Source organism: Ipomoea nil, unplaced genomic scaffold (assembly GCF_001879475.1).
Source record: "Ipomoea nil cultivar Tokyo-kokei standard unplaced genomic scaffold, Asagao_1.1 scaffold1509, whole genome shotgun sequence".
NCBI lineage: Eukaryota > Viridiplantae > Streptophyta > Magnoliopsida > Solanales > Convolvulaceae > Ipomoea > Ipomoea nil.
Genome location: NW_017617937.1, coordinates 886,655 through 911,074, shown reverse-complemented (window position 1 = coordinate 911,074; position 24,420 = coordinate 886,655). Strand labels below are relative to the sequence as shown.

General features: G+C 36.7%; 4 protein-coding genes across 6 annotated transcripts; 2 read left to right on the top strand and 2 right to left on the bottom strand.

Annotated features, from left to right (window-relative positions):
- Positions 1-1,006: 1,006 nt before the first annotated feature.
- LOC109188900 (probable vacuolar amino acid transporter YPQ1) lies at positions 1,007-4,390 on the top strand. The gene is made up of 12 exons (XM_019339551.1): positions 1,007-1,418; positions 1,513-1,555; positions 1,651-1,677; positions 1,801-1,905; positions 2,219-2,331; positions 2,451-2,616; positions 3,201-3,302; positions 3,396-3,491; positions 3,603-3,623; positions 3,735-3,793; positions 3,875-3,965; positions 4,164-4,390. Exons 1-12 carry the CDS (start codon positions 1,168-1,170, stop codon positions 4,242-4,244), a joined length of 1,155 nt encoding a protein of 384 aa, XP_019195096.1. The 5' UTR covers positions 1,007-1,167; the 3' UTR covers positions 4,245-4,390.
- Positions 3,951-6,555, bottom strand: LOC109188899 (UPF0496 protein 1-like). 2 transcript variants are annotated; one of them, XR_002055512.1, is made up of 2 exons: positions 5,064-6,554; positions 3,951-4,034 (listed from the first exon to the last, which is right to left on the bottom strand). XR_002055512.1 is itself a non-coding variant. In XM_019339549.1 (2 exons), exon 1 carries the CDS (start codon positions 6,379-6,381, stop codon positions 5,176-5,178), a length of 1,206 nt encoding a protein of 401 aa, XP_019195094.1. In that variant the 5' UTR covers positions 6,382-6,555; the 3' UTR covers positions 4,867-5,116; positions 5,152-5,175. The 2 variants fall into 2 exon arrangements, 1 of the variants encoding a protein (XP_019195094.1); XM_019339549.1 differs by lacking the exon at positions 3,951-4,034 and having other exon boundaries at positions 4,867-5,116; positions 5,152-6,555.
- A 6,196-nt stretch (positions 6,556-12,751) lies between these two features.
- On the top strand, positions 12,752-16,816 carry LOC109188895 (translation initiation factor eIF-2B subunit delta). Of its 2 annotated transcripts, XM_019339542.1 has the most exons (7): positions 12,757-13,559; positions 13,651-13,785; positions 14,271-14,635; positions 15,138-15,882; positions 15,995-16,091; positions 16,169-16,223; positions 16,360-16,816. In XM_019339542.1, exons 1-7 carry the CDS (start codon positions 13,064-13,066, stop codon positions 16,420-16,422), a joined length of 1,956 nt encoding a protein of 651 aa, XP_019195087.1. In that variant the 5' UTR covers positions 12,757-13,063; the 3' UTR covers positions 16,423-16,816. The 2 variants fall into 2 exon arrangements, with proteins under 2 accessions (XP_019195088.1, XP_019195087.1); XM_019339543.1 differs by lacking the exon at positions 15,995-16,091 and having other exon boundaries at positions 12,752-13,559.
- A 345-nt stretch (positions 16,817-17,161) lies between these two features.
- On the bottom strand, positions 17,162-19,327 carry LOC109188902 (probable transmembrane ascorbate ferrireductase 2). The gene is made up of 4 exons (XM_019339553.1): positions 18,943-19,327; positions 18,676-18,724; positions 17,736-17,935; positions 17,162-17,608 (listed from the first exon to the last, which is right to left on the bottom strand). Exons 1-4 carry the CDS (start codon positions 19,084-19,086, stop codon positions 17,312-17,314), a joined length of 690 nt encoding a protein of 229 aa, XP_019195098.1. The 5' UTR covers positions 19,087-19,327; the 3' UTR covers positions 17,162-17,311.
- Positions 19,328-24,420: the final 5,093 nt, after the last annotated feature.

Below are 24,420 nucleotides of genomic sequence, written 5' to 3'. Positions count from 1 at the left end.
AGTGGTTGGGTGTGCGGTGGCAGTACTAGCCGTGTCACCCGTATGGATAAAAAGAATGTTGTTGTCGCTCTGCACCGGGATTCGCACTCAAATTGGGTTCACTGGGGAGTGCGAGGTAGTGCCCTACATGGGTAAAAGGAATTATTTTGTTTTGGTAGACGTAAGCACACTCTCGAACTACTTAAATCTTGCATTTTTCTTTTGTTCTTGTTTTTGTTCTATTTCTTGGTCTGATTTTTTCTCAACAAATACATTCTTGCAAATTGACTCGTGAGTCGTGACTGACAATGAGTCAATGATGAATTTGGTTCGATTTATGAGCCATTCATGTACTCTCACAGTACAACCACCAACAGATTTTGGATTATAAAACGTGAATGGAGTTATGGAGACAACCTGCAAACTCTTTCTGTTTTGTGGCCAACTAAACCATATTTTGTCCTACTTCAACAAAGAGTGTTTTTTTGTACGCGATTATCAGCTACAATCAAACATAATATGTTTGATTGCATGTATATATTAATGCTAACGGGACCTAGTATGACTCAAATTGTACATATAATTGTACTCGTTACAAATTAAAATGACATATTAAGAGGTCCAATTTGAGGTTTAATTGAGGCTGTTGTCAATTGACTGGACAGGAATTGGAGGATATCGATCTGTGTAATTTACCGTGAAAAAAATAGAGTGGCGGACGCTATTGCTACCTTGGGTACTCAATAGCAACACAGCTTGGTAGATTTAAAAACATGCCCTCCTTGTAGTGAAGAGTTTGTCCTTACTTATATAGTACGGGTGACGAGCGCCCGTAAAGCGAGGGAGAGTGCCTAAGTTTGAGTCTCACCTTCCTGTTTTGATTAAAAAAATGACATGAGTCCCGATCAACGATAAATTTAAGACAAATATATTTTTAAAATTTTGATTTGAGTGGCGTGAATAAAATAACTAAGTAATTTTTGTACTCCAAATTAATATGAAGTTATATGAGTCTATGAGAAACTTATTTAAAGAAGAAAGCTTAGAGCATTACTGGAAGTAAGCAAGCAAGTAAACTGTGTTAGTTGAGGAATCCTTCATTTCCGTTCCGATAGCGCCGCGCCGCGCCGACTCAAGTCTTCAACATTGCACCGCCTGCTCCGCCTAATCTTCATTTCTGGGAGATCCATGGAGGCGTCCATGTCGTTAGCTCAGAATTCAGGTCCCTATTGCGTGGCGGAGAAGAAGCCATGCGTGGTTTGGGTGGAGAAGTATTTCAAGGACTGTCTCTGCAACATCAGCGACGACTTCTCCTTCGTTCTCGGCCTCTTCAGCCTCATCTGCTGGGGCGTCGCTGAAATCCCTCAAATCGTCACTAACTTCCGCACTAAGTCCAGCCATGGCGTCTCCCTTCTCTTTCTCCTCACTTGGATTGCCGGGTTCGTTTTTCACTTCGAATTTCTCGTCTTTTTGCTAAGATTGTGTATATATCACCACCTGTTTGATTTTATGTCTCTTGATTTTTTGATACAGAGACATATTCAATCTAGTTGGCTGCCTTCTTGAGCCTGCAACTGTAAGTTTTCTGGTTAATTATTTTCCATGTAATCTTTACCAGTTTGCTAGCTGCTAAAGATGTGTAATTTTCTCTCCTTTTTTGGTTGCTCGCAGTTGCCAACCCAGCTCTACACTGCTCTGGTAATTCTTTCTGCTCAGTGTTGTGTTTTTCTTTCTACATAAGCCGCCATTGTAATATGTGAGAGTCTGAGAGATAACATATTCTACCATTATTACTTTGTTTTGATATGAATTGTTGGGCAGCTCTACACAGCAACTACAGTGGTACTAGTGTTGCAAAGTATGTACTATGATTTCTTGTATAGATGGTGGAAAGACAAGGAGGATGCTGGTGATTCTAATCAGCTGGTATAACTAATTATATGTTTGGAAAAATTGCATTTTTGTATTTTTCAATCATACTTGTGGTACAGACTGAGTCCTTGATTTCATGTGTATCTTTAAACTCTAAGTTATAGCAATTTTAGTCTCTTAGGAACAATTTCTTTCATCAATATGTCAGTTAATAAAGTGGTTGTTTGGTCCTTGAGAGACTAAAATTGTCATTTTGGACATAACTTCAGGATTAAAGATAGTCAGATATATAAGTTTGTACCACGAATATAATTGTACCTGAAAAAGAATGTTTAGTTATACATAGTTGTTGAATGATGATGAATAGGTGGAGGAAGCAAAGAAGCCTCTACGGCGGAACAAATCTGGTGGCTCAGGCATTCCAATACCTGATGGGGCATCCAGACCAGCACGGCAGCACCAGGCTGAATACTATTACACGTGAGTTAGTTTATACCGAATTTCTCTCTAATTTTTGAATGTGAGATTCTCAACACTCTCACTCGAGGCCTCAAGTGGAGAACGAGGCCATTTTGAATCTAAAATGGTTGAATGTGCAGGTCAGCGAGATCTATGGCGGGTAGTGCAACTCCACCATTTAGGTCTAATTTGGTCAAGAGTGGCCCTTCAGCTTTGGGAATGGACAATGACTGCTCTTCTGATGATGAAACAGTGGAGGCACCATCAATGAATTCCATTAGCCAGCCAAAGCCTATCCCACGATCTGTAAGCACTAAGCACTATATCTTCTTTTGAATGATTGGTTAATATAATATGCGAGTCTTTGTCAGAAGTGGAAGATGACAATCCATTGACATGGCAACTTGCTTGTCTGTGTGAAGTTTGGCATTTACTTTTTATCTGTAGAGATGAGCTTATCTTTGCTTTGCAGCTGCTCAGACCTGGAGAACTTGTATCCTTAAAAACAACCCAGTTTTCTAATCATTATGCAAGTATATATATAAAACCACAAGAATCAACTCAGATTATCATTCTTAGAACCTTTGGATTATTACAACATTTTTTTTTTTTTTGAGCTACAAGGGAAACTCGTAGCCACTACTATCCGAGAATGTGTATTGGGTAAATCTAGCCTTGACCGGCTCAAACCAAGAAGACCAATAAGCCTCTCTCGTCCCGGTCAACCCAAGAAGACCAATAAGCCTCTTCCGTCGGGAGTTGAACTTGTAACCTTGTGGTTACCAAGTCAACAGTCAGACCAAGTTGGCTGGGTTGCCCCCGATTATTACAACATTATGATCAATTATTTTGACAATCAATAACTGTTATGTGGAAAATTCGAATTGCAGGCAGGTTATGGTGCATTCTTGACTACTTCACTCAGCATACCTCATCAAACAAAGGCTTTGATGCCTGTGTATGCTGCACTTGGTGGAAGGAAACTGCTACAGGTTTGAATCAATTGGACTGATAGCTTATAGCTATCTACCTGCTCATAGCAAAAATCAAGATGGAATCTGAGATTTTGTCATGGAGTTTTGCAGGGAAGTGGAACAGAACACAGCAGTTTTGGGCAATGGTTAGGGTGGATGATGGCTGCCATATATATGGGTGGCCGAATACCTCAGATCTGGTTAAATGTGAGTGTAATGAAGTACTAATGAACAACTTCCCAGTGTTTGCCCCTTGTTTTTGAATCCCATTTTTCTCTTAGTTGGCTTCTCATTTTCACTCTTTTCTTCTTCCATCAGATCAAAAGAGGGAGTGTGGAGGTAATTCTTGAACTTCTCTCTTACATCTTAACTCTTAAGTCTAATTCAGAATACTTGAGACCTAGTTTGACAGCATAGAAAAAGTTTGAGAAAGTGTTTCTGACCTTGTAGGGATTGAATCCACTCATGTTTATTTTTGCACTTTTGGCCAATGCCACTTACGTGGGAAGGTAAGCTCCCTCTCACCCTACCAATGCTAACCCGTTGAGCAAGAGCTCTTACTGCAGTATTCCCCACTTTCTCTTTTGCAGCATTCTTGTGAGAACAACAGCATGGGACAAGATCAAACCAAACCTGCCTTGGTTGTTGGATGCTGCTGTCTGTGTCGGGCTGGACTTATTCGTATCCTTGACTTCTCAAATTCATCTCTTCTGTATTGTGGCTCCAAACATAGCACAGACAAGTCGATTCCTTCATTTATATATTAATTAAACCAGTTGAAATAAGCAAGACAAGATGAAGAAAAATTGAAAAGATTTCTGTTTTTCATGCTCTCTTTCATTCTTCTCTTAAGCTGTTCTGCCTTAAAAGAACTGATAGATCATACTACAATACATATACTACAGATACTGCAGAAAGAACAGCGGTGGAAGCAGAGAAGACTCCGCAGACTACAGCTAAATGAGCAAACAATGAAGACACAACACACAAATGCATTGACAAGAAATAGTAACTTCTCATCCTCTAGTCACAATCTAATGATCACAGATCTATTGTTGTGTAACTTGAGTCTGATATTTATCATAAGACAACATTTTCTGCTTCAAGTCTGTTTCCCCTTGTCGACTTTGCCCCGAGTGATAAACATCAGACAATGTGAAAACAAGAGACTTGTTTTAGCAGTTTTTTCTCAGTAACTAATCAGCTCTAGAATCTAAATTCAATCGAAAGAGTTCCACAATTAACGATTCTTTATCTTTCAACTAAGCAGTACCAAAATAGAAAGAATATATACAACATAGGAAAACAAAATCTATGATCAAGCCATTCAAACTTGCTGAAACCATAAAATGAATGCATTATTGAAGGAGCCTAAAACAAGAAATCTTCAAGCCTAAGTAGCCTGTGAAACTAGTTTCAGCGAGCAGCAGAATACAACTTCTGTATATTCAGCGACAGTCTATGCATCTTTGATAAACTACATTAAATGGTCCTCATGACATGACATTTAAAGCCTCCTAATTTGTTGATTCAGTATGATGCAATACTTAGAACCACTACAAAATTCAGTGAAGTGGCAATCTTCTGCTGAAAGATGGATTTCTATTCATTTAGCATAGTAATGGCTATAAATCCTATAATAATCAGATTGCCAATGATGAAGATCATAAACATGTCATTTCTTGGCAGGGGTAGATACAAAACCAATAGGTGCAATGAGTGCAAGTAATCTGTTACAACATACATACATATAGGCGGTCAATCAAAGAGCGAGCATACCGTGATTCCTACCAAGGGTAAGGAATTAGCCTTGTTGTGGACACCAGTATATAAGCACTTTGAGAAACTGTAGACCGTTAGGCTCAGGAGCTCTCGGGATTGGAGTGCAATCCTAAATAGAGAACATGCCATTGCCCGAGCTGCTAGGGCTGGGTTCATTAATCTTTTTCAAGATTACTGCATGTGCCATCCTGATATCTCGACTACACTTATCAGCTTGGTCAGTCAAAACCTGAATGGTTTCCATGAAAGAAATGACATTCTTCTTGATGTCCTCCATTGCACTACTCACTGCATCATTTTGCTGCATAGCAAAATCAGCATTGTACAACAATCCCTGGATCTGTTCCTGCAATCTATCCACCAAACGCTGGATGCTCTCCAAATCTTGAATCACAATATAATTCCCAGCTCCAATTGTAGTCAGGATCTCCCTTTCCCTCTTAAGATCATTCTCATACTTCTTCCACATATTGTTTATCCATTTCCCCACAGTCCCCAGGGGCACCGAGGCCGCTGCCGCCAGAGCCGTCACCACTGGCGGCGCCGTGACGACAGCCGCCACCACTGAGCAAATCAGTACAGAGACAAACACGGTTGCGAAGATTACATTGGATATTCTCCTCCATGACTTCACCTTCCGCAGCTTCTTATCGAGTCTACTCTTCTTCTCCTTCATCTTATTCAACATCAATTCTTGCTGTTTGTAGACGGAATGGAACAAGGAGAAGAACTTCTCGGTGAATGGGTCCCCGGCATCCTTGAATTTCTTCAACTCCGCTAGCGTCTTGGAGTAGAGCTGAACTGAATCGTGCCCCGGTTCAGTAATCTTAGCGGATTCCTCCTCGAATTTCTGTAATGCGAATCTGAGTATAGACTGGCTGTGATGGGCCCTCTGCAAGGCATCCTCGAGGGCGGTGCAGAAATTCATGGTGTGTCGGCTGTTCTCCAGGTACTCCTTGACGAGATCGAAGAGGTCCGGGTCTTTCCAAATATCCTTTTTGCTTTCGAGAATTAGGTTTACCACCTCCTGGTTCATCTCGAGGAAGCACAAGGTGACCTCGCGGAGAGAATCGAGGGAGAGGGCGCGGTAGTCGAGTGTGACGGCGACAGAGTTGATGGCTTTAGTGGTTCGAGCTTGGAGAGCTGAATCGAAGGCGCGTAGGTCTGGATCCTCTTCGCATGCCGACTCGTAGGAAGTCAAATCGGGTGAGTCATCTGAGCTGGAGGTGGTCGCCGGCGGCGACGGTGCAGAATCCGGTGGTGGTTGCCGGTGATTTGAGCTCTGGTCTCTTGTTTTGCTGGATCGATTGCCCATTTTCCAGAAAATGTTAAGAGAATTTGGAGGTTACGTGTAGTCAAAGTTTGGAGATTTTGAATGTGATGAATTTGAAGCTGGTAAGTACGAGTATGGAATTTTGATGGAAGGAGAAGAGACGAAGACGACAGACACAAAGGGTAAAATAGGAAAAAGATCCGGTTGGTTCACTTTGATTTATGACTCTGTCATTTTTCTAATGCTGAAAAATGAATATCTTTCTAGATACCTCAAATAAAGAATTAAAAATTTATGTTATTGGACTATAATGCCTTCGGCCCCACTCAAGTATTTGGAACTCTTTTTGCCATATTCGTCTTTACTTATAATCCATTCTATTAATGTGATCACTTTATACATAGATTATACATTTATTCATTGCTTTTTCATGCATTTTTTTTTCAAAAGTAACAATTCTCATGTAGTGTATAAACATGGCATTATTATATGCTTTATGAATTATTTATTGACCAATCAAATTATTTTTTTTAATAGTTAATATATATTTTTATGTGTTAGACTAACTTCATTCCAGAAATTGAGTGTCTTGCTAAATAATTTGGCAAGAAAGAGAAATTGTCCTCCTTTTTTTTTTCAGCCTACATGAATAGCAAAGGGAAAGAGAATTGACTAACTCATAGCAAGTGGAGCTAGAGAATTTGTTAATTTAGTAAGTGGAGAGAGAATTGACAATGGTAGTTTTTTATGGCAAATTATGTTGTGGAATTGTGTTCACCTTGCAAGGTGGACACAGTTTCAAAACTATTCATAATTATAAATATATAGTTCAAAAATTATGAATATATAGTTCTATAATTATGAACATAGAGTTGTGAACATAATTATGAATATATAATTCTATAGTTATGAATATAAAGATTCAATAATTGTGAATATGAAGTTTAAAAATTATGAACAGAGTTAATTCCACCAAATGTCTCTTGTCTTTGGTGGCCAATTCCAATTTTAGTCTCAAACTATCGTTTTTGTCATTTTACATCCCAGAGTATTATTTTTTGGACACTTTTAGTCCTTTCGAATATTTTTTCACTAAGATCTTATTTTTAGTAAAGGCATTTTTATCTTTTCATTTTTTTTTTACTTTACCTGTTTTCACCGGTTTAATTGGGTTATCGTAATAGGGCCAGTTCTTTTAATTATTAGGATTCAATCGACAAATCCCTAACTCAACTTCATCTCCTTCAGTTCAATCAACAAAATCCTTAATTGTCGCCCTAAATCTGTAGTCCCAAATCCCTAAATTCCCCTAAGGATTTTGTGCACTTGGAATTGGTCATTGAAGTATTTAGACTTGGTAATTAGTTCTTTTGTATTTTGAACCTTAGCTTGTGCAAAATTGTGTAACTACACTTGGCGATGGTGATTGAATAATTTTTTTTATATGATTATGTTTAAAATCTAAATAAGTTAAAAACAACGGTTTAAAACCGTTGTCTTTCATATATTTCAATTTTTGACAAAACACAAAACACGGTTAAAAACTGTTGTCTATGGGCGTGACTTTTAACAACAGCAATGTCAACAACACTCAATAGACAACGGTTAAAAAATGTTGTCTATGTGCGTGACTTTTAACAACACCGGTTTCAACAACACGTCAACACTCAATTGACAACGGTTAAAAAACCGTTGTGTTTTCTAGAAAAGACAACAATTAAAAATCGTTGTCTATGTGCATGACTTTTAACAACACCGGTTTCAACAACACTTATTAGCTAGACAACGGTTCAAAAACCATTATTGTTTCTATAAAAGACAACGGTTAAAAACTGTTGTCTATGCGCGGGACTTACAACAACACTGACTTCAACAACATAAATTTTACCCCTATGACAACGGTGAAAAACTGTTGTCTATGTGCATTTTTTTTTGTAATAGGACGAAAGTGCATGGCTACTTAGGCAAACCAATTAACCAATTAAGCTGGTTGGTTTATTATCTTCTAGCATTTGTAACATACCATCTGCCCATTTTCTCCTTGGTTGAGCAAAGATTTCAATTTTCAACAGTAACGTAACGTGCGGTGAAATCAATCTTCAACACTGAGACAGAGAGCAAGATGAATGGAATGAAGCATCGAAGACGATTCCACTCGATCGAATTCTTTCCAGGTTTGATTACATAACTGTCATTCAATTCCATGCCTGAATTTCATATACAATTTCCGATCCAATGTTATTAGGTTATTTGTATATGATCTGATCGTCGATTTCAACTGCATTGTTCCGCCATGGTCGAACAACACATAATCATAATCACCATGTACGGATCGGAGTAGTTTGTTAGTTTGCTGAGAGAGTTGGTGTGCTCTGCATTTCAAATTTTATTCCAAAGCCCTGAAGTGATATATATGTTCCTGCACAATTAGGCTGGACCCTTTACCTTTTATCATGAGATGGGTCTGCAATGTCCCTTGCCTGTTCAGTGGGTTCCATGCTTCATACTACTTTGGAATCATCCAACTGTGCCAAGGACAGACAGCTTCTACACTTCGGCTTGTTTTTTCAACATTCATGGATTCAAATTCAAATTTAAGAAGCCCAATCAAATCGCCATCTCACCGACTTTGTCCAAGTGGGTACATTGTAATTTGGTTGTAAAGGAATTAAAATTCAGTGAACAAAGTGAATTACATTGTTTGGTTAGAGGGAATTGCAATTTCCTATTTTGTTGAATTGCAATTCATGAGAAATTCAATGGATGTGAGAAAGGAAAAATAGGTCTGCAAGGGTTTAGCTCAATGGTTCAGTGGACAGTATTTGGGAGAAGAGACCAAGGTTCGAACCTCGGCGGCGGTCGTGTGAGAATTATATCCAAAGTGGGCAGATTCCTTGTGTGCACCGACATTTGGCCCTGTCCACTGAACCATTGAGTCACCGTTACATCCTCCCAAATGCTCCGTTGAACCATTGAGTTACCGTGGCCGGGATGTAGGGGGGCCTCAACGAAAAAACGTAATTTGAATTCTTACTTTATTCTCACATTATTCTTTTTCCACCAAATTACAATTCTTTTCTCTCATAATTTATTTTTTCCAACTAAATTAGAGTTTTGAGTTCCGAATCATCTCCGGGTTTAAATAACATTTTCTTTTGTGAGACAGTTGTATATGTAAATAACATTTTCTTTAATTTTGTAGGGCAGTTAGTTGTACCGTATGTAGGGGCTTTTATATATTTATTATTATTATTATTTTGAATGCTACTGACTCTATTACATTGTAGTATTTATTCAAACATATTTTCTCAACCTATTAAAACACAAAGAGTCAACAACGTCTTCACTGAGATTCGATCTCATGAACTCACATATGGGAGAGGTTACTACATGCTATATTTATTATTGGAATAAGGGTCAAATAGGCCATCGAACTGCACACAATAAAACAATTAGACCACTGAACTTAAAAAACCAACAATTGGGTCCCTAAACTAATCAATTTCAAACAATTCTTCCAATTTGAAGGTTTCCAACAGATCAACAGGTCATCCTTCCAAATTAATTATTTTTTAAAATTTAAATTTTAAAAATTAATTATTTAAAAAAATAAAAAAAAAATAAATAAAAAACCTGGTTCCAGCCGGAGACGGTTGTCTCCGGCTGGATTCCAGTTTTTTTTTTTTTAATATTTATATTTAATTTATAAATAATTAATTTTTAAAATTTATTTTTTAAAAAAAATAATTAATTTGGGAGATGACCTGTTGACCTGTTGGAAACTTTCAAATTGGAAGAATTGTTTGAAATTGATTAGTTTAGGGACCTAATTGTTGGTTTTTTAAGTTCAATGACCTAATTATTTTATCGTGTGCAGTTCGATGACCTATTTGACCCTTATTCCTTTATTATTTAATGTGTTTACTATTTTTGATTTTGTCCATGTAGTCCGAAATAATTTATGGCTGTGAGTTTAGATAACTTGTTCTTTTTAAAGGACGGTTGTACTTGTTCACCAAGTTCTTGTATGTTTATTATTTTACTATTTTAATTTATAGGTAATTCAATACTAAGGTACGCTGCAAATGTGTTTGGTTCATATGTTTATTTATTTGTCATGATGAAGAGTGACAATTAAATACTTTCAGAACAATAAGAATGATGAAATAATGAAAAAGGGTCAAATAAGCTCCTACAATTTATCTGAAAAGTCAATTAGATTCTTAAATTTTTAAAAAGTACAATTACACCATTTAACATGTCAAATTAAGGCAATACAGCCCAAGAATCGATAAATGACATGTTATTACAGGTCATTTCAGTTCGGGCATCATATCCGGCGACGGTTTCGGCCATTGCCGGTCGCCATCTACCATAAAAGGCAACCAGTTGGTCGCTTCTCCCTACAAAAGGCGACCAGCTGGGCCGCCTTCCGCCGAGGAAGGCGACCTTTTTCTGGTCGCCTTCTTTGGATAATGCGATCATTTGGTCGATGGTGATGTTTTCCGGTAAGATTTCTTCAGTTAACGGTGTAAAATCCCGTATTTCTTTTTGGTAACCGATAAATTTGACTTATTTAACCAAAAATAACATGTTTGAGGGTTTAATTGTATTGCACTTTTTAAAAGTTTAAGTGCCTATTTAACTTTTGGCGTAAAGTTTATGAACTTATTTGACATTTTTTTCCAGTAATAATTTGATTCCAATCTTGAATTTCATATATGAACCGAAAGTCCATTTGTACATTGAAAAAGTTACAATTTTTATTTTTGATTGATTATAATACATTTACAGGGCGTTTGGTTGGAGGGATTTTAAATTCCCTTCCCACTTAATTCCCACTTAATTCCAAAGGCCATTAAATTCCGTAGTTTGGTTGGAGGGAATTACAATTCCCCCATTTTCATAGAATTAAAATCTCATGTCCCCCTGGTATTTTAATTCCTGGGAAAAAAAAATAGTGATGAGTCAAAATTACCCATTTATTTTTTAACCTAAAATTAATGTCTAACAACAATAATAGACATTTTTGACTTTATACTACTTATTCCCTTTCAATTCCCATGTATACCAAACATTGGAATTGAAATTCCCAGTAATTCTATTCCTGTCAACCAAACACTGAAATTTAAATTTCCACTTTATTCCAGTAATTCAACTCCCATAGAATTACAATTCCTTTCCCACATAATTCCCCCCTTCCAACCAAACGCCCTGTTAGGGTGTGTTTGATTCGTACATGGGAACCGAAATCGGAATGAGAATCAAATACTTGGTAATGGTAATGAGTTTTGGTGAAAGTAATTTGCATGTTTGGTAGTATGGTGAAATTTAAATGATTACCAATATTGTTGTTTGGTTATATATGATCAGGGAATAACAGTTTTTAAAATACAAAAGTAAAAAATCAAGACATTTTATTCTAATATAAAGACATCCAAAGCATCAATATGAACAAAAAAAAAATATATCTTAAAACACTAATCCAAACTTACAAATCAAATTACCAATTAGGAGGGAAAATAATGGAATGAAATCCTTATTTTATTAGGGAATGAGTTTTATAATGAAGGTGGTAATCACATAGTAGTGTTTAAAAAACATGTCAACCAAACAATAACAATGACTTTGATTCTCATTCATGATAGCTAAATTCATGAACTAAACACACTCTTAATGATACGAAGTAGAATATTAAATAGAGAACAAGGGAATTAATTCTCTTTAATGTCACATTAATAAATAAATATTATAATTTCAAAACACATCATTCTTAAATAAAATAATTTTTGTCAAGCACCTCGTACTCAGATGACATGTAATAATTTTGTTAACAATGGCAAGTTGAAAAATCTTCAAATGTTTACTCACTCACTAGTACTCACATAAGGTTAAATTTATACTTCATTTTGTATTCTCAATACTAATTATTAGAAAAGTAAAATGTATAAATTTATTTTTGGTTAGTTTAACGTGTTTGGGGTTGTAATTCGAGTATGGATCATGCATCACAACTTAATATATTTTATGTATACAAATAATGAATATTGATTCACAAATAATGAACATCATACAACATAAATAAGGATAAAATATACATGTGTAAATAATTAATTTTCAATCAATTTGTACATACTCAAATAATAAATATTATGTACACAAATAATGAATTATATATATATATATATATATATATATATATATATATATATAATGGTTCCAATGAGAACACTTGTTTATGTGAGAACGTGAGAATAAATTGTGTGCATCTACTTAATATTTTTTAATAGTGTAGATTAGATTAAGTACGTGCGAACGCGAATTAAATGTGTGCAAAACTAATATAGTCTATGCATCATTAATTTAGTTGTGTGGACTATGCTCTAAAGTGTTAGTGGTGACCATGAAAAGTGAAAATGGAGAATAGACATTTTACTAACATTATCATTTCCGTATTTCAACTGATTACTACTACGAAAGAAGGAACATTTTGGCTGCGGTCCCAAGTCCAACTCCATCACTGCTCGAAAACCCTCCTCCACCTGAAACCACCAACGCCACCGCGATTTGATTCTTCGGCCCACCTAAACCCTAGTTCTCTCCGCCGATATCTCTCTCCTCTATTCCCCACTTCTTCTCTCTATCTCCCGTCTCCCCTTCCTTCGTATGGCCTTATAGCGCCCGCGATTGCATCATCGCCGCATTCCAACGCGACATCCATCCAATGGACTCTCGCCGAGTTTCGCGGGCCGTGAGCGACCCGAAGGTCCGTCAAGTTGGGTTCTTCGCTCCCGGAGCCCCGCCGGACCGTTCCCAATCGGGTCCGCCCGATCCAACGTCATCCTCTCCGCCCGTATCCGATATATCCCCGTCCGGTAACTCGCTGTCTCCCGTGATGATTCCGCCGCCGCGCCACTTGTCGTCTGACCTCTCTCGCGCGGCGGCTCACTTCCCTCCGGTTCCGCTCTCCCCGTCCCCGCTCCACCGCGACTCCATCCCGGTCGGCAGCTACAATCCCTCGGAATTCACTTCCCCTACTGCGTCTGACTTCACCGAGGATGCTCTTTCGCTGAGCCGAGCTGGCAAGGGAGATTCTGGAAAGTTCGCGACCTCGCTTCCTACTGGTGGATTCGACATGACGGGCGCTAAGCAGAACAACAGCTTTCGCTCTGCTGGTTTAACCACAGTTTCCATTGTGAACGAACCTCCAGAGGTAGCAGGTATTGTTTCTCTCTCCCTGGTTTGACCCGATTCTATTCAAGGGAATGCCGTTTTAATGTCGGGGCATTGTAAATTCTGCTACTTGTGTAGAGAAAGATGGACGAGCATCTGCTGCAGCACATAAAGAGCGAGCAGCAAGTTCAAAACCATTGAAGGAGAAAACCACCAAGGCTGAAAGGCGCGCCATTCAGGAGGCTCAACGGGCTGCAAAAGCTGCAGCTAAAGGTACTCCATAATTTATTTCACTCCACTTTCTACAACTTATTCTGCATTATAAGTTATAATAACAATTTTCTTGAAAGCATCAAAATGTTGTTTTGGGGGTTTGGGGATGAGAGGAAAAGTAATTCAAGGTGTTTTTTAAAGCACTCTTAGTACTGGAGGTCCAGGATAACTGAGCTGGAAAACCAAGTTCCACGGTATTGCTATTGCTATCAAACAAATGAAACTGGGGAGGCTGTATCCACAGGGCTTTTCAATGTCAAAGGCCTTATAACCAGTGACTCTTGTGTTTAGTGATTCGATGTGAGGCCTCCTAGACCTAAGATTAGGAGTTCAATCCCCACCCCATCTGATGTGCAGACTATCAAACAAAGAATAAAAAAATGATGATCACTGCACTTCTTTGCTTGAAAGTCTTGACTTGCATGAAATTTGAATGCAACATCATAATACCTGCTATCATTCTTTGTGATGCAATGTTTATCCAGCTGATGGAAGTAAGATTGCTCCTGCTGCTTCTGGAGAAGTTACTTCTGCAAGTGCAAACTCTGGAAAGGCTTCTAAGGCTCCTATTCAAAGGAAAGACAGCTCTCCAGTTCCAACTTCTGAAAAAAGAGGTAGTGATCGTCCAGCTGATAAAGATAGGAAAAAAGACGTGCCTCATCCACGCATGCAGTTTGATGACAAGAGCCGCGTGGAAAAGGCAAAGAAGCGTTCAGTAGTAACACAAACTGAAGCAAGGAATAGGGTTGAACTATTTAGACACCTGCCTCAATATGAACATGGAACACGGCTTCCTGAGCTTGAGTCAAAGTTCTTCCAACTTGATCCAGTTCATCCTGCTGTATTTAAGGTACTTCCTGAGGTGCACTGTTAACCAAAATGACCCATGGCTCTTTAAAGTTAAATGCAAAAATTATGTTGTCAATGTTTTCCATTCCTACCCTACTATCTACCTTTTATATATTTCTTCATTTATATTTTTTGCTTGATATGATGAGAAATATGATGCAATTACGATGAATAACTCAACTAATGAATGCTCAAGATTTAAAATCTCCAAAGTACCAATGACAATTTAACAATAACCAATTCAAATACCCCTAAATGAATGGGGACTAAATTCCATCTATATAAGGAGGGACTAATTTGTTAATTTTTGATCAAGCAATCTTGGCATACAATCAAAGATATACTCTGTGATAGAGCATTGAATACCCTAAAATATCATTAAGGGATGTAAATTTCAAGTCATATGTTGTACATACACAAGAGATGTGAGTATGAGTCTATCTCCAGCTTCTACTCACATTTCCATGCTCCATAATAGTTTCTTATGAAAACTTCCTTTTCAGGTTGGGCTAAGGTACTTGGCTGGAGATATATCTGGTGGTAATGCCCGCTGTATTGCTATGCTTCAAGCTTTCCAAGAATCAATCAAAGACTACTCGACCCCACCAGAAAAGGCTCTAATCAGGGACTTGACTACAAAAATTAATTGTTACGTGTCATTTCTAATTGGATGCAGGCCACTCTCAATCACTATGGGAAATGCAATTAGGTTTCTTAAAACTAAGATTGCCAAATTACCTTTGACTTTGTCAGAATCAGAAGCAAAAGTAACTCTTATAACAGATATTGACCATTTTATAAATGAGAAGATAATAATTGCAGATAAGGTAATAGTCAAACATGCAGTAACCAAGATCAGAGATGGTGATGTTCTTCTCACATATGGATCATCTTCTGCTGTTGAAATGATATTTTCACATGCTCATGAGCTTGGTAGGGACTTCCGTGTTATAGTAGTGGATTCACGTCCAAAACTTGAAGGGAGATTACTGCTTCGTAGGTTGGTTGCAAAGGGTATTAACTGTACATATACTCATATAAATGCGGTTTCCTACATTATGCATGAAGCTACTCGAGTATTTCTGGGTGCCGCATCAATTTTGTCCAATGGAACTGTTTACTCAAGGGTTGGCACTGCATGTGTTGCTATGGTTGCTCATCAATTCCGTGTTCCTGTCCTGATATGTTGTGAAGCATATAAATTTCATGAAAGGGTTCAACTTGACTCAATTTGTTCTAATGAACTTGGTATGTGTTTTTTTCTTCTTGTTCATCCTCTAGTTCTAGCAATTTATATCCTTCTCTATTTAAAGAATGCTTTGTATCTACCACTTTAGCTATTATTCTTGCAATAACATAGGTGATCCAGAAGCAATTGCAAATGTTCCTGGTGGTAAGGCAGTCAAACATTTGGATAATTGGTCTAGTAGTGAAAATCTACAACTTCTGAATCTGATGTAAGTATCTTTTCCTTATTGGCATGTGATATTTTCCTTGTATTCACCAAAGCTTACCCTTATTTACATTGGGACAGTTATGATGCAACACCAGCGGATTATGTGTCAATGATAATCACAGATTATGGAATGGTAAGCAGTCTGGAGCTTATATTTCTATTCTATCAGAAATTAAGCCATACCCCAATTCAGAAAGCGCAAAGATTGGCTTTTCTGCTTGTTTATATATATATTCTTTTACCCACATTGCCTCCATGCTTTTTTACAGATTCCTCCAACAAGTGTTCCTGTCATTGTTCGAGAATACCGCAGAGAACACTTGTGGACTTAGAGGGCACCAGGAAATGTCAGAGCTTCAAGGGTTAATACAGGAGCGATTTTGATCTCAGCCCGGTGTCAATTGCTGTTGGAGTCCCCTATCTTGCTGAGGAAGCAATTTGAGGCATCTGCTGTGAACACTAAAATTTCTTTTGCATCCGTAGTTTAATTCTTGGTTCTCGTGGAATAATAATTTGTCTTGTGATGTACTCGAGATTTTGGATTTCCCATTTTTACATGACCCCGTGAAGAGAGCGATTGGTCCGCCTCTCAGGGTAGAGTTTTTGAAACACTTCAATTTTCTTAAGAGGCTGTTATTGGAAAACATCAATTTTGTTCTCATTCTTTTCTCCCTTGCTACTGTTTGCAAAGTTGAGAAGTAAAAGCTTTTACAAGTTTTGCTTTCTTCTATTAATTAAGAATCATGTCCAGGTGGTTTCCTGCTTTTGTTTCTTTGCATCAAGTAGTAACAAGCACAGTTCAAGTCATTTAAGAGTTTTGTTGCTGCAATCAGAGCTGTCTTTTGAGTCATTTATATGTCATGGTTTGGAATGTTGAAATTTTGAATCAGGGGTTGGTAAGCCAGCACCAATCCTACTTGTGAAGTATAATAGCTTTTTTGACTCTTGGGAATCCCATTTGATCCTCTATTAGATGTCCCATAGTTTTAGTTTTGTTTTGGTGTTAGTTCCTTTTCCCTTGTGTGAAAAGTATCTGTTTTGGTAGGACACACTCCCATTGCACTGAACAACTTCAATAAATGTATGAAAAAAATTTTATTGCATGCCACAAATGTATGCTACATCTATATCTTTTGATTTACGGGAAAGCCATTTCATCTATATACTTTTTCAATGCACGTCTTGCATAAGTAAAACGCAAACACCAACACCAACTTGCACCTAGTCTCTCACAATGTCACCTTTTCCACTTACGGGAGAGACAACAGCAAGAATGACCAAACCGCACAAGACAACAATCAACACACCCATAGAATTCACCAACAACCCCTCGGTGGAATAGCGCGATATAACATGGTTGGTTTGAAGAAATGTCAACTTCTCTAATATCCCCGTTGTGCAAGTAGCAACTGCTAGGGCATAGATATAAACCCCGAAAAAGACATGCCATGGTAGGAGACTAGCTCTGCTGTTCCTTGAACCGCCTGGATACCAGAAGGTTGAAAAACCTGCAGCCCACTGTGGGGAGGGAATTGTTGAAGACAGATTAACATAAGCTACCAGAATTGGTATAGAAACAAGAATGGTGCAAGGTGACAGAATATGACAACGTAAAAGAGGATGCATTAAATATTAAGAAGGGCACCTGAATGCCAAACAACAAGAGACAAGCTAGACCCAACCACGAGTGGAGGCTGTAAAAGTTGTCAATGCCCTTGTCGTTGTGAAACTTCAAAGCAGCCCATACACCGATCAGACCCAAAAAGAAAGCCAGGAATTGCAGAGCGAGATGGACTAATTTTTTGTAGTTCTTTGTTCCCGAGACTGTCTTGTAAGCCAGCATTGCTGTAACAATCCATAACAGTTACTGGGATTAGGGCACTGAACACCTAAATGAGCTACATACACTAGTTCGTGTTAGCTGAGGAAATCCTACAAGAAGGGTAGAAATTGCAAAATCCTATTGGAATGCATGAAATGGCAATGCAAATAGGGGATGGAATGACTTTAAGCATTTCAGACATGACAGTTCTTACTAAAATTTTGAGTTTATCGGTGCAATTATGTAACACTTTGAAGAGTTCTGTGAAAGTCAAGGAAGCAAAACCACAAGGTGAAGCATATTATAGGATTGTGTTCCAGATAGGTAAAGCCAGTTTCAACCAATAAACTCACAGAATAAGCATGACCCCATTAAGGAAATCCTGTTCAGCTTGAGTCAAGATAGTTAACTGAACTACCAAAATAGCATAACCAAGGATACACTAATATTCATCTCATGACACAATGACCTTGGCTTAAGGCCTCCTGCACCTAAGATCAAGGTGTTCAAGTTCCCTGATCCCTAAGGTACAAAAAGGAAAACGAGAGTCCCTCATGGAGTAAAACTCTACCCACACAATTCTTAAAAAGTGAGAGTATATGTAGTATTACTCGAACAAAAACATCCTCTCATGAGATTGAGACTTAGCTACCACAAACAAACAAAACAATTGGCATACTTCCAAAATTCTCTCATTCAAACATGTTCCTCCTTGTATAACAGTAGTAGTAAAGAGAGATGATTCTAGAATGGTTGGAATTACCTTCACCATTTAGAAGTACAAAGCTAATCACCATTAAAACAGGATGCACCTGCAGATGAAACATACAAGCACACATAAGAATCAAACCAATCAGCCTCTTGTTCTGATTATAAATGCTTATACTTGTGTTTCAATGGTCCATGAAGAATCGCAGACAAAAGTATTGGCTATACTTTCTAAGACACATTATCAAACACGTAATCTCCATTAATGTAGAAGAAGCTAATTAAAACGGAAGCATGATTCAAGGGGCGAGAGAGACATTACATTAAAGATGAGATCTTTGTTGTCGGAGATGAGAGCCAAGCCTCCTCTGTAGTGCACGGTCCACGCCAGGACCAGCGCCATTACCGCGAAGCCGATGATCCTGACGAACAAGAAGATCGGGAACCTCACTACCGGCACTGCCATGGGAACAGCTGCCTCCTCTTCCTCTTCCTCCTCCTCCTCTTCAGTGATCTTCCCTTGCTCTTCCAGGATTGATATTGAGAATTGGGATTTTATTATTTTAAAATCGAAGTCAGCAATAACAGATCTGGTGAAGGGATGGAATCTATCTGAAACTTGAGTTGAGAGAGTACTTCCTTTTCTCTCTCTGATTTGTTTATATTTTTTGAGTTTTGACTTCCCAGTTGGCCAGTTGGGTAATGCTGTTTGGATTTTATTTTTTGAACAAGGATGGTACCATGTTCCCAACTAACTCATCTCGGTTCAACATGTGGTAATTAAAATTAAAATGATATTTGATATTGTTATAATGAAATTAGTATGTGGGGAAAATGAAATTGAAAAATAGAGCAATATTGTTAAATAAAACTGGAGTGTAATTAAAATGATACTTACTTCCTGGACCATACTACTACATGCACCATGGTCTACAATAAAATTTGCCGGTAATGTGTACATTGTCATATAGTGATAAGGTTACGAATTTTTTAGAATGACGAGAGAGATCATCAACAACCTTTATCTTAAGGTGTTACGTTGTATTGAATAAACCTCGTTTTCGTGTAATAGCTCACAAGTCATACCACGTGAGAGGTAAACAACACTATGAAAATTCTCCGTGACTCGATCAAGAAAGTGTTGACAATAATCAAACTCATGAAAGTATGAGAGTGATATACGAATTTTGACTACACACGTCCTAGCCAGAGGACTACACTATATACGAATTTAACTATTTTTTTTTTAAAAAGAAATATGAATTTAACTATATATGTCCTCACCAGGACTATGTGGTCCAATGGTATCCGGGTTGGACTTCCATTTGGAAGGTTGTGAGTTCAAGCTTCTTTATATTCTACTAATAGAGCTAGTAGCATTCAAAAAAAAAAACTATATATGTCCTCACCTAGAGGCATGCACTATCAGAACTTGAACTCAAGACTTTTAGTTAACTATAAGAAATTATCACTATTTTATATACTCCGTACTTAAAATATATATATATATATATATATATATATATATATATATATATATATGAGTCAAGAGTTATACTGTAATATATAGTGTTGAGTTTAGATGATTATTACACAAAGGAAAATGACAAATTTTCACAATGAAGTCTAAATCCTAAATTATAGATGTAGTTTATTTTTCTTCTTAATTATAGAAACATCAATATTTGTTCCATCAATTATTTTCAAAGTAATTTTGTCGTGTGACGATAGAAATCTGTCTGTCACTATTTGATGGTATGCATTAGGTAAACCCAACTCTTATGTATAATTCACAAACCGCACTAGAAAATTCTCGTACAACAAACTCGACTAAAAATATGTTGTTAAAATCAAACTCATAAATTTTAGAGTTAATGTCATTTTTGGTCCTAGAATTATTGGGGCATTGACACTTTTCATCCTCCATAATAAAAATTGTCAATTTGTAGTCACGCTTATTGGTCGTTGGACACTTTTAGTCTTCCGTCAATGAATTCGTTTGTTGACCGCGAATTAGAAGGGTTTTTCTGTCTTTTATGTCTTATTCTTCTAATCCTTTTTAGATCAGCGCTACGGTGAGTCGAGATGGCGAGACTTGGCGACGAAGCAGTAACCATCGGCCATGGCAGTGAGCAGCAGCGAAGTTCTTCTTCGGCGAGCTATGGCTACGACAGCGAGCAGACGAGGCAGTAACTCCATCCGGCGACGGACCAGTATGGCAGATCTGGCGGTGCAGCAACAGATCCGATGAGGTTGGGGCCTTCACCAGTGGTTTTTGGTTCCGGCGAAGCAGAGAGGGCAGCAAGTCGGTGAACCCTCCTTCGGTAAATAGCAGTTATAGATGTAGATGGCGTGATGTAGAATTTACACTTGTAATTCCTCCCTTCCAGATTGACCGCAAATATCCTTCCCATCTCTCTCTCTCTCACTCTGACTACAACTACTTGGTGCACAACCTCAAAAACCCTACTCAAGTTAAACAGAGTAAAATTGAATTGAATAAAAGCCTTGAGGAGCAGCGACCAATGCCTGGAGTGCTCACAACACCGAACGAGCTCTTTGCCATGTAACTGCGTTTGCCGTTTCTAGACCGGAGAGAATTTTCTCGATGATTTTCACAACACCGAACGAGCTCTTTCTTCATCGGCATGGAGGTAGAAATGGCTATCAGACTTGAAACTCCGGCCTCGATTGCAAATCGATCGGTTTCTTCATTGATTAAATGGCAAAGCTCATAGAATAAGCCTTGCTTTTCTGCGATCTTAAGTTGTGAGTCGTCGTTCAACGTGATAGACTCTACAACTCTGGCGAATTGAATCTTCGAGCTCAAGCTCCCTTTCTAAAGAAGCGGAACGAATCGCGATAGATAATCAGTATCACTCTTCAAAATCAACCTATTCAAGTGCTCTTTAACACAATTCTCCGATAAAATCAGGTCCAAAATTGCAATAATCGATTCACAAAATTCGATTTCGTCGAAATTCTTTAGAGCTGCGACAATACCGAAAACTGCCTAATTGGAATTAGCAAAAAATCTCCGATTCTTCGCCTCTCTGGTCTAAAATGGATTAAAAGAATAAGACATAAAAAGACAAAAAAAGTCCTTCTAATAGAGAAATATAAGGATTAGAAGAATATGACATAAAAAGACAGAAAAACCATTCTAATTCACGGTCAACAAAGGGCTTCATTGATGGAGGATTAAAAGTGTCCAACAACCAATAAACATGACTACAAATAGGCAATTTTTATTATGAATGATGAAAAATGTCAATGCCTCAATAAATATAGGATAAAAAATAACATTAACTCTAAATTTTAGGTATAAATGTACAATAATCATGATATACCTACTTAATCAAACTTTTAGCGCGCAACGTGATTAATTGTATGCTTTATGTACACGACGACAACATATTAATTGTCATAAGTTTAGTTATTGTGAAACTAATATTAAAATTCAACTTAGTAGTGCGCGTTAATTTCGGTACAATATGGTTTGCGTTTTACATACGGACAACATGGTCTACGATCTACTTCTCTCGGTAAATGTATCGCCTCGTTACCATAAGGTTAATCAATACTTTGATTAATTGCATTTCTGTTACTAAAACAGATAAAAATGATTAAACTAATTAATTCTTTAATTATAACTTATAAGAGTGAGTTAATGTTATTTTTTTTTTATAGAAAAACACACCGTTGCTATTCAAAAATATGCATCTTAATGTTCTCTACCAAAAAAAAAAACAAATTATTAGTTAATACAGACAAGTTCAATTTTTATTAACATTTTATTGATTTATACGGACTTGAGAATACAATTTTACACTTTCGAGTTAAGACTGCTTCTCGACTACTAAATATTTCATCAACTATATTCGTGTAAAATAATAAAATAATAATAATGACATCTTAATATAATAAAGAAAACAATTTCATTATAATATATAAACTATATTAATTTGAAATAATTATAATTGAGTTACTCTATAAATCAACTTAAAGAAAAAAACAATTAACTTTTTTTTAAACCAACAAAAAATAATAATTAACTTAGTAACTACGGAGTATAAATTTAAATTTAGTTAGGAGTGCATGGGACTTTACTGCTACTCGCTTCATTTGCAAGACACTCCCGTACACAAAAATAGAATATTAGGAACCACTATGACAAGTTACCTTATCTTATATTCTTATTGAATAATTTTTATAATACTATGCTGCTTATGCAGTACATTCTTATCTTTGACTACAATTTTATTTATTTATTTATTTATTTTTATTAGACTACTAGTTTAATGTCAGCATGGGCCACTTGTTCGAAATACTAAAGGAGAGATCAGACATGCTATATTAAATATAAGTTGTTATACTATAGAAGGTGGACCATGGTCCTAAATGGTGTATTTTTAAGTATTGAAATTGTAAATATTTAAAATATAAATTGTATTTCTAAGTTTGGTAAATTTATAAATATAATACAGAGTCATCATAAATTGTGAATTTTTTAAATGTAAATTGTGAATATTTAGTATGTAAATTGTGTATTTTTAGACTCAGATCTACCTTGCAATGTGATCTCATGTATACAGAATAATTTGCCATTAAATGTTGGGAACAACGGTATTTTATCACTGAATTGTTTTAAGTTTGAAAGTTTGGTCTATATAAATTAATTTAAACAAATTTAACATCTTAATTATTTATAATGTTGCCCTTTTAGTCCATAGTATTATATAATTATCAAATTGCATTAATATGTGAGATTACTATTATTATTTAGAATTAACATTCACCGTTAAAAATAACATTCACACAGAGAAAGTGTTACTTTAGAATTTGATAATTATATAATACAAATAAATGAAAAATGCATCATAATAAACAATTAAGGAATTAAATCTGTTTAAATCAATTAACGTATATACCAAAATCTCAAAAGTGATACAATTCAGGAGGTATAAGTGTTATTTTCCTTTAAATATTTTTTAATCACATTTTCCTTTAAATATATTTACACAAAAATTAATATGTGTAGATTAGATGCTAATACAATATGACTACTTACATCCTGAACATCACGAAAATAATGAACAACGACAAAACAAGTAGACGCACGGAGTATATATGTGTGTGTTCAATACGATCTTTTATTTTCATTATTATATTTCAAAAGCTATTTATAGTTATATAAAGTATATAATAAAAAAAATCATTCACTATATGTATCGTTTGACAATTAACCCCAAACTTTACAAGTATAATAACATTTATAGACAAGTACGAGCTACGCGATAGACCATATATTTTAAAAGGAGACGATGTGTTATGTGTATGAATCTCTCAATATGAACTTGGGTTGACCTCATCTAGTGAACTTGACCTCACTTGAGTGGAGCCTTAATCATTTCGAGTTGTCTACTGTTACTTGTCACTTGTTATGATCGGTGTTGGTTTTAAGATTATCGGAGATGTCAGTCGGCGGGCCAACATGACTGACTAGATGAGAAGTGAAATATGAAAGAGTAGAAAAATAAATAATTGAAAGGAAAAATAGAGAAGACACAATATTTTTAACGTAGAAAACGAATGGTAAAAATCAAAAACATTTTTGGACGGTGCCAAGCCAATTCACTATATTTTGTAAGTAGTTAGTACATGTACAATTTGTGTTCTCTAGGGAGGTGTAGTCGTGTAGATGTACAGGGATGAAGTCGATTGATTGATTGAGCTCTCCCTTTCTTGTATCCGACTAGAGCCTTTTTTAGTATATATAAGAAATACAAGACATATGGTA